A 12,700-nucleotide genomic window follows, 5' to 3' on the forward strand; every position below is an offset into this window, starting at 1 on the left:
TTGAACAAAGTGAAGGGAACCACACACTGCTTAGTGAAGCTGATCAAAAGCTGGAAATATAGTCTGACTTATTCATGCTTACACAAGTTACTTGCATGTATAGACCTTATGTAGCCCCGCCCCTTTTCAGCGCTGCGCTCATTGTCTTTTGACTTCCGGTCTGTATTTTCACAGCGATCTTACGTATTTATGAATGAACGGCTCGTTTTAAAATCTTCCCGGTCGACTGACATTTGTTAAGACATCTGCTTTAAACATTACATTCCTCATGATAACTTTCGTTAACTTTACATTAAGTAAATCCACTTCAAAAGCTAATTACTCCTGGACAGCAGCGCCATAGAAATATACAGAGCGACTGCAAAAACGTTCAAAGACAATATTCTAAAGATGGCGGCGCCCTCGTTTCTCTGGCGCATAAGGTCTATAGTGTAATCAAAATAATGCAAATAAATATATGTACTATATGTAATAATTATGGATTAATTATCTTAGTTAAAAAGAACGTTCTGTATGGTCCAGGCATGTGTACTACAATTCAGGGAAAGAGAAAATGACTGGACATTGAGGAATAACTCACTGTAAACAGATGTAACTATGAATTAAACTGCACTTAAGATGCAAATACAAATTTAAAAAGATTTTTTCACACAGACGATGTCTCACACACATGCAGATACAATGTTCGAAAGAGAAACCACACCATACTCTACGTCTCACATGAGACGCATATTCACTTGTACAAGTCTAGAAAGGTGTGTTGCATTTGTGACTTAAAGGCAAGAAGTGAAAGAGGGATTGTGATTGGCTGATGGGGTTTGGTTCCAAGCCCCTGGGGCTGTGAGAGGCATGTGATTCAGCCACTAGCAGAGCTGTAAACACATTCAATTCAGGTTAAACGTTACCCAAAGCACCCAGCTGAGCCTGAGACCTGGCTGCAACCTTCAGACATAAACCAGTGCGGAACAGTTACCAACCGTTTGGCCGATACAGAATTCAGCATTTATCTGGAGCAGTTCTTAAACATCTCCAAAATCTCAGCATTTGAGCTGAGATTTGCTGATATGTGACTTAATCCATAAAGGATCCTTGATCCAAAGATGACCATTGCATTAGTGTGAAGTACACCTGCTCATCCACTGCCATTAACTTGGTGGAGAGTGATGATTCGATACATTAAAACAGAAAACGTAACAGTTGCTTTTACCCTTTTCTCCATCTCCAGCTGTGACCGATCAGCAAAGCGCTCCTGCCTCTGTAATAAAAAAAAAATACAGCAGGTGAGCAGTGTTGAGGCCCAATCAAGGTTTGCATGACATTTTTTGATTTCCAGACGTTGCATTATTATTATTATTATTAATATTAAATACAAATGTAGAATATGAAAATAGAAATATCATTTTTTATTTATTTTAGAATTAGAATTCATTTATATTCTTTCCCAGCCTGGAAATCATAATAGAAAAGTTCCTGACAATTCCAGGTTTTTCATAATGAAACGGTGCAACAGTATTCAAATGATGGTATACATTTTTACATTCAATTTTACCATTAAACAATAACTAAACTAAATGGTTGGAGAGGTTTTCATAGGTTATCCCAAAAAAACACTGAATTAAGAATTGTACAGTGATGCAAAAAGTGATGTCCGGCTTAGGAATATTAACATCTTCCCCCATTATTTAAATATAATTTTTTTTTGGCATTTGGCAAGAAATTACAAACACATGCAAAAACAACAGAACCAGCGAAATATTAATAACTGATTATGTTGGAGTCAATGTATACTTTTTTTTTTGTGAGCTTTTTTTTTTTCTTTGCATTTTTTTACCAAATAATTCTGCCAGATAAATACATTGACCAAGTTTAGTGTTTTGTTCTCCCCTCATTTAAAATATTTAAAAATAGCAATAATTTCCTGATGGTATAATCAAACTAAAATCAAACTGAAAACAAGTATCCCCTCCGGAAATCACTTTTGGCCACTACTGTATACATTTATTTGTTTGTTTAATTTTAGATTACAATCATTTATATTCTCTTCCCGGCCTGGAAATCATCATTTTAAATTCACTGATATTTCCAGAATTTCCATGACTGTGGCAACCCTGTCTGATCCAACTAAATAGTACTGAAATTACAGTATTATTTTTATTTTTTAAAGTATTATTCAGTGTTAAAGAATGACACTAAAAATTCAAGGGGAAAAAAATGGGTGATTCTTAGGAGCTCAAATGAAAAATAAAATACAAATATGACCAAGTCAGTGAATTAACTGAAAACAAATGATCACTTGTGTTTTTTTGTTGTTGTGCGATTTAGTGTTTTTATTCCAAAAAACAGATGTGTGAACAGACCTCTGAAGCTTTTAGTGCAGATGATATACAGGCATATACAGAACTCTCTCAGAAAAGGAACTCACCTGTGTGGCTTTCTCCAGCTGCAGCTTCAGGTCTGACAGCTCCAGTTCTGTATCGCGTAACTGAGCTTTCAGCTTCTCGTTTTCAGCTAAAATCTGCTCGTAAAGCTGCGAGCGGAAAGAGCATGTTGAGTAAACACTCGACCGTAAGGAAACTGTTATTTAACGGGGCGTAATCATACAGCGCAATGTTTGTACCTTCTTATAATCAGTGGTGTCGTCTCTTTCGATGCGCGAGTACGGCCGCCGGCTCTCCCCAAAGCCGCGGCTACTATAAGACTCGTAACGGTCAGTGGAGGAAGTGCTAGTAGAGAGAGGGTCATTCCTGAGGGGGGGTAATGGATGCTTACTTCAAATATTCACCGCTGTTTCCATAATAAACATGAATGTATATAGTATATTTAGCTCATTTTAAAAAGACATGGTTAAGCACTTAATGACAAAGTGTTTTTTGGGATACATACCTGGATAGTCTGTCGCTCTATGGATGTGAACAGATAGAGGGGGAGGGAGAAAGAGAGAGGGAAGTTATTACAAAGTCTGTACCTGCTGTTAATCAATCACATGCTCATAATGCATTTAGTGTGTCTGTTTGTCTAGCGTCTAGCCTATCAGAGCGTCTAGAATGCAGATTATCAATTAGTCTGGGATGGATTGTGACGCTCTCATTCCCAGCTCTGATGGCCTGCTTAATGCTGCTATTTAATGAGAGTCTGTGCGGGTCAGCAATCTATCATTTACCGCTCTACAGTAAAGGACGCGTTTGAAGACATCTGGGCGTAATCCATTTGATTTTGCCCTAATAAGAGTCATGCTTCAAAAGGTTCAACTTCAACACGAGTGTCACATTTATCAAAGTGGAAGTAAAAGGACTTTGGTCATCGTGCCTCCTCCGCTCATTTTATTTCTTCCTCTCTCTGAGCTCCGAGACCTCTCTGCCCTGCTTGGGCTTTTCTCCATGAATTCTTGATCCGCAGCCAAGACCTCTGGGTCTGATCTTATTCCCCAGCGCCTCAGAGCAAACACAGGCTATTGGAATGAGTTTGGATTGGCAATGGCATACTAACCAATTATTTTTGAAAGAAAGTTCTATGCAGTATGCATATTGTGCACGATGCAAATTTTCTGTATGCATAGAAGTATTACCATTTAGTAACAACACCGCTCAAGATGAGAGATATAGTATGCCATAATGTAATGAGACTTGAGCCCGGGACACGCCAAGCCGACGTCAAAGAACTAACGGCAGCAAAAGCTTACTGCACTTGAACACACCAAAAGGACTAAAGGTGACTGTCAACTAGCATGTGTGTTCTGTCACTTTCTTCATTCCAGTCGGCTTATGTTATTATGAAAAAATATTCGAATGCTCAGGTAAGATGATGTAAAATTAGAACAGCCTTCAGTCGGAACCATCTTGGCGACTTTGCTCGCTTTTGCTTTTATTCTTGTGCACTGACTCGTTCGCTAAGCTGAACAGCCGGAGTTCTCTCTCTCACCGTCGGCCCGACGCGGATTCAACGTGATGAATCTGCTCAAAACACCCAGAGGTTGTCCGACTAGAGCCAACGGTGCGGAACGCACCAAAAAAACGAAGCCAACAGACGCTTAAAAGCAGACAGACGGCCTTTAATGCGTCTGTGCAAATGAACCGGTAGTATAATTAACTGTGATCTTTAACCACAATTTTCTCCTTTTTAGAGTTCTAGAATATTCTAAAAGACGAATTTCAATCATGTTTCCAGTCATATGTAATTACAGGATAAAAACTTTTTAAATAATTTAGTCAAGATTGAACTCACGGACAGTATTCCATTCCAAACATAACCGTTTCTCTCATTTGTGCTATTGTTGGCTGAAGGCTGGAAACTTTGGACTGATATAAGGGCTGAGAGAAGCTCTCAGGCAAAGACCCGTGTAACTGTGCAGCCAACTTCCTGTAGCTGATTGCCCTGGAAGCATTCTGCAGCACTGAGCTTTGTATCATGGCTTCCTTTTCAAAGCAGACGAGCTCACTAAGAGGAAATGTGTGCTGTTAAGCTAACAAAAAACAGCTGTCTCATAAAGAACCCATAGACCTCATTAGATTTTCTTTCATATTGCGGCTCTCTGAACACTTATCATTTGGAACCATTCAAGCAAGAACTGATCTTTAGCTGTACTGGGCCATATCTGAGCTATATTTAAACATGGATGAGATGCTGTAACAAGTGCACTTGGTAAAGTGTTTTAATGTGTCAGCTGAGTTTTCTTCCTCTCCATACATGCAAAAAGCTGTTTCCTATTCTTCATCCACTGACCCAGCAGTCAACAACAAAGCTTTGTCTTACTCTTTGTATTTCTATCTTCCTGACTCTAATAAATTGTCACTTTTGAATGACTCATTCCCAGTTTTCCGCCCAACTGCGTGTGATCTGGTTCCAGGATCATGTTGGCACAGGATACGCAGGATATTTATCTTATCCCCTGCTAGACTCACAATATCACCCCAGCCACACAACTAACAGCTCAAGTACACACTAAACACGGCTCATGTGACTAGCCACGTATTTTCTCTTATCGCTGTAAGTGTGATTTTCTGCAGCTAGGAATTGCTCGCTGACTATTCCTGTAATAGGTGACAGTCTGCGGGCTGTGAATCGACTTTCATCTATAAGAGAACTGATGCTGCTGGGACAATTCCAGGAAGTTGGAGAGGGAGGAGTGGGGTCAGCAGTCAGCAGACACACAGTTATGTCAGTGAATTGTTTGTCATGCCAAACATGAAGGAAAGTCAAACTGTTCTTTGACTATACAAGGTGAAAGTAGCTGGGCAGAGGAAGAACCTCAAAGTCCTTCAAAAACAGTCCAACACAATAAGCAGCTGAACTGAGCGTTTGTCGAACTGGTACATTTGTGTTGGCAGATGCATTGTGGGTGAGTTAATGTTCACCTGAGGCTCTCCTTTAGTGCTGCCATCTGAGTCTGATGGGTGCTCTGGATCATTCTCGTCGCTCTGTAACATACAAACACATTTCAAATTCCGTTAACAATGAACTAACAATGAAAAATACTTCTAGAGCATTTATGAATCTTAGTTGAAGTTAATTTCAGCATTTACAAATACATTATTAAAATTAAATGTTGTTTCTGTTAATATTATTTAATGGACTTGAGCTAACATGAACTAATATTAAACAGCTGTTTTTTAATAACTAACATAAAGATGAATAAATACTCTAATGCATTAACTAGCAATAAGCAATATATTTGTTAAAGGACAAGTTCGGTATTTTACACTTAAAGCCCTGTTTTCAGATAGTTTCTGATGAAATACAATGGTTAAGATTGAACTTTGGACAAATGCTGCTGTCCCGAGAATTTTCGGTTTCTGTGTTAGCACCCCCCAACCTTAACAATGGCTGCATAGGTGCACTGGAATAATCCTTCCTAAAACGCATTAAACTTTCGTTTACAAAGACGTGAAACTCACCGAGTGGTCAGGGGTGTTCACTGATATGCTCACACAAAAATCGCTGCAAAAGATGCTTTCCAACAGGTTTTATCGTAGTTTTTGTCCAACTCCATTGACTTGTATTGGACGTGCTGTGAGACCGCAGCACCTTTACGGTATTACTCCGCCGCTTCTTCTTCTGCTTCTTCTGTGTATTCAATGAAATGCCAGTGGCTTGCTTGCAATTGGCAAAGGTGGATTATCACCACCAACTGGGCTGGAGAGTCTATTATTCAAGCTCTCAACGGAAGAATGTACGGGTGTGACGCGTTTGGAAAAATAGGTCCACAGTTTTACAACGAATGGTAAAACACCTGTTTGAAAGCATCTTTTGCAGCGATTTTTGTGTGAGCATATCAGTGAACACCCCTGACCACTCGGTGAGTTTCACGTCTTTGTAAACGAACGATTATTCCAGTGCACCTATGCAACCGTTGTATAGGTGGGGGGTGCTACCAGAAAAAGCTAAAATTCTCGGGACAGCAGCATTTGTCCAAATTTCAATCTTAACCATTGTATTTCATCAGAAACTATCTGAAAACAGGGCTTTAAGTGTAAAATACCGAACTTGTCCTTTAACCGATGCCAACTAATGGAACCTTATTGTAAAGTTTTACCCAGATTCCAACTATATTATAAAAGTAAACAGTCCAAAATTTACAGTTGCCAATCAACAAACGCACACACATGCTTTGGCGTGAACATAAAATTGAGATAATGACCAGCTGTCAGGTAGGTTTACTTTCTGGCTAGCTGCAACTGACTAATCAGAATTAAGTATTCCAGAGAGTCGTGTAATAATGTGATATATTTATATATTTAGAACCATAACAGTTTTGTGGCTGGTGGCAAACAGTTTTGGATGCTGATTGTAAAGCTCACATTATGTCTTTTGTGTCCGAGTCCATACAGAGTGAGATTTGTATGCGCTTTATGTGCAAGAGTTTCTTACATCCTGGGTCCAGAAGGACACTCCAGTCGAGCGTCTTTTCTCTCGAGGTCGTCTGCGGTCGCGTATAGAGCGTGGCTGCGACTTGTCTTCATTGTCCTTATCGTCCTCTCTTTCTTTTCTATCATACTCTGGTCAGAAAACAGACACATGGTTGTTTATGAGTACAAATGAGCAACTATGAATATGCAAAAACCACTGGTGGAAACCCCCATTTTATTTATGGGAATGATATTGCTCCAGGACTTAATCCTGGTTGAGCTAATGGAACAAAAATCAATCTCAAAAATGAAACTATAAATTGTATTATTATTATTATGAAGGCTAGCGGGTTTAATTGTAACTAATATAAGCTGGAGCATGTCAAATCAAATACACTACAGTTCAAAAGTTTGGGGTCAGTACGTTTTTTTTTGTTAGTTTTTTTTTTTGTGGAAAGAATGAATGTGACAAAAGATTAATATTCAAGTAAAAAAAAAAAGAAAAGAAAAAATAGCAATACTGTTTTCAACTGTGATGTTAAGAAATTTTTCTTGACCAAATCAGCATATTAGAATGACTCAGGGTATCTGCAGAGTTTTTTTAAATAAAATTAAAGTCCCTAGAGAACAAAACCATAAAATCTCTAAATAAATCATGCATCTCAGATTCTTTTACTTGATTAAATAGGCTGGGGCAGACATTCAACAAGAATGTAATACTGCTTATCAGATGAAGGAGCTTAAATATTCACACTTAAAAACATGAACACATTACAATATAAAAAACAGAAAATAAACAGTCAATTCATCAACAGTAGATCAAAAGCAATCGATTGCCATGAATGTGCAGAATTCATTTAAATCGCAAACGGTTCTGAAACCATGAGCCTGTAGAACCACATTTATTTCATTCCGTCATAGCTTTTAGAAGTTTAATAAACACATTAGGCCGTATCGTGATTCCTGATTTACTGTCCCCCAAATTTAAGACCTCTTAAATGGATAATTAAGACTTTTGTTATATCATTTAAGATTTTTGAGATGTTTCATGACCTTAAATTTGATCAAACGGAATTAAAGACTTTTTAAGGAACCCTGATGATTTCTGAAAGATCATGTGACACTGAAGACTAGAGTAATGGCTGCTGAACATTCAGCTTTTACATCACAGGAACAAATAATTTTTTTTAAATATATTAAAATAAAAAACGGTTATTTTGCATGTAAATAATATTTCACAATGTTACTGTTTTTATGTATTTTTGATCAAATAAATGCAGCTTGGGTGAGAGACTACTTTCAAAAACATAAAAAAATCCTACCGAACGCAAGATTTTCAACGGCCTGAAGTTTGGCTTAGTCAGTCTGCAGCCATACTAAAGGAAGTCCCTGTCTGTATGCCAGTTCCTGTAGCGTCACAAAACCATATCACTCATTTTTCCTTCCTGTGCCATGTCACTCTACTTAAAGTGACACACAGCTGTTGTTTTTTCCATGACAATTAAGGGCATTTGCAGTGCTTGGAACAGTACATATAATTTTTTTTTTTTTTTTTTTTTTTCGTCTTAAAAATGGCATGTCGTAATAAATATTTCATTTTCCAACAACAGGCTACTTCATTATTGTTATGAATAAAAAGTTATCTTTTTTTTTTTTTGGGATGAAACGAGACCCGGATGTGTGTACCTCTCTCAGTGTCACGTGTGGAGCGGTAGGTTGAAGTGAGGCCGGTCAGGCTGTTTGGCCGGTTCAGAGAGGAGGAGCTGTAGAGAGAAGACGAGCTGCCAGAGGAAGAAGGCAGAGTGGAGGAGGCCGTGGTGGTCGAGGCCAAGGTGCCGGTCCGGTACTTCTGGAGGACAACAAAGAGGACACTCGTGTGATATAAAACACACGCAAAAAATGCTAGTTAAAACTGTCCTGTTCCCTGTGAGTTTTCCTCACCTCCTCAAAGCTACGGTAGCGTGACCTATAGTCATCCTCCTTGGTCTCGGTCTCTTTCTTCTCTTCCTGTTTCTCCTTGTCTTGTTTTTCCTTCTCTTCTTTCTCGTCTTCTCGAGGCCGTATGGGGCGACTGCGACCGATGGTCTTCTCCGCCTCCTGGAGATCAGTCAAGGTCACACCCTGAAAAAGAAAGTAAAAATGTTCAAATTATGTCATTCATTTTTGAGTCTGCTAAATGACCTAAATAATGATGTAATTTTGTTGTAACTGCAGATATATACAAACATATTACGTTAATAAGAACCAGGGCAGGGCACTATGGTACTGTGATACTGTAAGAAAATATAAAATAATATAATAATATAATAGTTTTATATAATAATATTTATTTAATATCAATAATAAGAAATATTATTTGATTAATATTAATAAAATCATATGAGCTGACACTGTCACAGAAGTGCATTTCCAATTTAAAACAGCTTAACTTTATCCAATCACATTTACGACCTATTTCTCCTTTAGTTTTAGTTCAAGTGTTATATAATATAAAGATGATTTATCATTTATTATTAATATTATATGTAGGTAAAATCCCAATAAAAATTTTTTAAATAAAAATATATATAAATATAACCAAGATGAAGGATCTTTTACTTGTAAAGTATTTAATTCCTTTAGGGATTATAGGAATGAAATTCATAGGCAAATATAGGCAAAATAGGCATTACATGATTATGTAATATATAATTTAGTTTTTTTAAAAGCAGGTAATGATTTTGTTTAGCCACAAGCTTTTAGAGCCCCTAGTCACAACTAATGATGAAACATGGTCTAATTTTACAAAGGAAAGACTCAATTTCCTCTCAATTTCTCCCATAAATCCGTGTCACATCACAGAGCTCAGAATGCAATAAATTCCAGTAAGCACATCCTGAGCTTCAATGCTAAAAATTTGAAGCAAGAACCGTTAAAATCTCGCAACGAATGATTTGTAAAGCGCACTGTGGTTCAGTCTATTATTAGAGAGAGTTCCTGCAGAGGTGTTTAGATGAGAGTCTAGACTTGCCTGTGTGGACCTCCTGGACTGCCGTGCCTGTCTGGATCTGGCTTTCCTCTGAGACTCAGACTCTTCATCACGCACAGGGGTGAGGTATGATCTACAGACGCAACACAAAGAAACTAAATCCCACAGCTGAAGCAACAAGTGCTTTCGTTGGGGCTCTTCAGGGCAAGTTTAATAGGAGTAAAAATAGGCTTTGGGGAATAAATAAGACAGTGCTTATAAGACAGGAACTGGAACATGATGCATTATTTTAAATTAATTTAAATATTGACATGTAGAATTCAAATAAAAGACCAAAAAAAATATCTAATGAAGAAAACATATATTGTGTCGTTGCGTCTAAATATTTATGGCTAGTATACCTTCTCAATTCAAGTTTAAATTATTATTATTAATAATGATTTATTAAATTATTATTCAACTTCTGTATATCATTGTTACCATATTTGATGAGCTCTATGCGTGTGCGTTGATCAAGGCTTATGTGTGAATAAAAGCCTAAATTAAATCTGTTCATCGTTTAAAGTGATCTCTTCAGAAGACTTGAGTTAAACTGCTCAATTCATATGGTTTACAATAAATGAAAAATAATTTGTGTTCTGTATATGAATGCAAGTTATATGGGTTAATAATAATGTGAGGGTGAGAGTAAATTTTTTGGGGATAAATTATCCATTTAAGTTAAATGTCCTAAATAGATACAATACGTTTTAATACATTTTTATGTTTTCACAAAGAAAATGCAGCTTTTTTGCTTCAAATCAAATCAGAGCTGGCTGGTCTCTTTTTTTATTTTATTTTTTAAATCACAATGGACATAAACAAAATGGTAAAAATGCATCCAGAACAAATGGTGCTAAAAAGCAGAAACACTCAATGATGCCATGTTGCAGTGCATGTGTGTACCTGCGTCTCTCTCGTCCGTCAGAGCCCAGTATAGTTCCAGTAGTGGAGGTGGTAGTGGTGGTGGCTGCAGTGTTGATTGTGGGGATGACCGCAGCCGACTCCTTCTCCTTCTCTTTTTCCTTGTCCGCGTACTCCTCGGCCCAATACCTGTTACGCATCAACACATTTCACTGTCACAACCAACTCTTGAGTGTTTAGTTTGTAAGTTAATTTTAAAGAGGTGTGTGTGCTCGTACCTAGACAGCAGGCTGCGGTGTCCTGTCGGTGAGGTAACGGAGGAGGTCGTTGTTGTGGAAGTGGCAGAAGAAGTGGAACTTAAAGCATCATCTTGCCTCCTTCCAAATGAGCTGCTACGGTAACACATACAACAGTCAGTGGACAAAGCATTGGATAAGAGAGGAGAGAGAGAGAGAGAGAGAGAGAGAGAGAGAGAGAGAGAGAGAGAGAGAGAGAGAGAGAGAGAGAGAGAGAGAGAGAGAGAGAGAGAGAGAGAGAGAGAGAGAGAGAGAGAGAGTCAAAAGTACCACCACAAGAGAAAACAGGAACGAGTTCCCCGTTATTCCGAAAAACCTGAGCAATGTCCATAGTGCACAAAACACCAAACCAAAGAAAAACACACGCAAAAAAATAAATAAACAAACTAAAACAAAACAAACAAAAAACAAAAACAAATCATAGCAAAGCAAAGCAAAGCAAAAGCCAGGTCAATAATGTGCAAATCAAATTAAAATGAATAAAATAAACAACAATTAGGACTAGGCATTATAAAAAAATTCAATTGTTTTTAAACTTTTGACAGTGTTCTATATTTAACTTCAAACACGGTTTACTTTTTATTTGCATCTTTTTGCCTTTGTATCTTTATTCAATGTTTACGTTATATTAGGTCATATTTAACTGAATATTTCTTAAATCGTATTTTGAAATTTCACAGTTCACCACTCAATTATAATTATCTCGTCAACCGTGGCGAATACATTGTGAATTTTTATTATATTGACCAGCACTAATATATATATTCAGTCTATTCTAATGGATAGTGTAAAACTATACACCCCATAGACAAATAAATCACCAGACAGTAAGAATGGCAAGAAGCTACATGTGGGGAAAGCAAAGACTCATGGAGGACATGGAGTGTGTGTGCGTTTGCTGGGCGGTGCTCGGGCAGGTACCTGCGGTGAATGCTGTAAGACTGGTAGTAGGAGGAAGGCTGCTGCCAGGCTTTAGAGTTGTTAGGTTCCAGGCTGGAGGCAGAGGAGGATTTGGCGGGCAGGTCGCGAGAGCTAGACGTGCGGCCTAACGCTAGCGTGTGAGACGTACTGCCGTGTGGAAGTGGCGGGGTGAAAGAGGTGAGTTAGCAGGGAGCGGACAAACATACACACACACACACACACACACACACACACACACACACACACACACACACACACACACACACACAAAAACAGACACACATAGACAAAATGTTACACATATGTCTAAAGCACTGACTCCCTTGTGGGGGGGGGGGGGTGGGGTGGGGGAGGGGAGATTGGTTTCTTATAAAGTCATATTTTGGGATATAAATCATCAAATACCATCAATAACTTCCCTGGACATAAAAACGGAAACCTACTCGTTATCTAGAAACCATTTGCATGCTTTATAAAATAAAGATCTAACACTTCAGCATGCTTTTTTTGGGGGGGTCAGAGTCTGAAACCAAACCAGGCAGCACAAATTCAGTCATGCTCATTTTAGACCAGGGTTTTCAAAATAAATTTGACTAAAATGTATTCTTATGTGTCAAAGGTCAAGTCAAGTCAAGTTTATTTGTATAGCGCTTTTCACAATACAGATTGTATCAAAGCAGCTTCACAGTATTAAATTAAAATAATACAACAAAGTTTGTTTCAAGAGGAATTTATTGATTGATAAAATTAAATTAAATATCCCCAAAATA

The 12,700-nt window shown here is 37.9% G+C and overlaps 1 protein-coding gene across 5 annotated transcripts in view; it reads right to left on the reverse strand.

Moving 5' to 3' along the window:
- Nucleotides 1-7: 7 nt before the first annotated feature.
- The window catches only part of ppp1r12a (protein phosphatase 1, regulatory subunit 12A), a 59,130-nt gene continuing 46,437 nt past the window's right edge, over nt 8-12,700 (reverse strand). Inside the window, exons 13-24 of one of the 5 annotated variants that reach the window (XM_082168199.1) lie at nt 11,931-12,077; nt 10,992-11,105; nt 10,756-10,902; nt 9,853-9,943; nt 8,784-8,963; nt 8,529-8,691; nt 6,865-6,992; nt 5,352-5,414; nt 2,884-2,900; nt 2,618-2,723; nt 2,423-2,527; nt 8-1,255 (exon numbers count right to left, since the gene is read on the reverse strand). In XM_082168199.1, coding sequence (XP_082024325.1) covers nt 1,133-1,255; nt 2,423-2,527; nt 2,618-2,723; nt 2,884-2,900; nt 5,352-5,414; nt 6,865-6,992; nt 8,529-8,691; nt 8,784-8,963; nt 9,853-9,943; nt 10,756-10,902; nt 10,992-11,105; nt 11,931-12,077 — 1,384 coding nt within the window. In that variant the 3' untranslated portion in view covers nt 8-1,132. Of the gene's footprint in view, nt 1,256-2,422; nt 2,528-2,617; nt 2,745-2,883; nt 2,901-5,351; nt 5,415-6,864; nt 6,993-8,528; nt 8,692-8,783; nt 8,964-9,852; nt 9,944-10,755; nt 10,903-10,991; nt 11,106-11,930; nt 12,078-12,700 lie in introns of all 5 variants that reach the window. The other 4 variants (XM_082168198.1, XM_082168197.1, XM_082168201.1 and 1 more) reach the window with 4 other exon arrangements.

Source organism: Leuciscus leuciscus (assembly GCF_965113295.1).
Source record: "Leuciscus leuciscus genome assembly, chromosome: 4".
In the NCBI taxonomy this organism is placed as follows: Eukaryota; Metazoa; Chordata; class Actinopteri; order Cypriniformes; family Leuciscidae; genus Leuciscus; species Leuciscus leuciscus.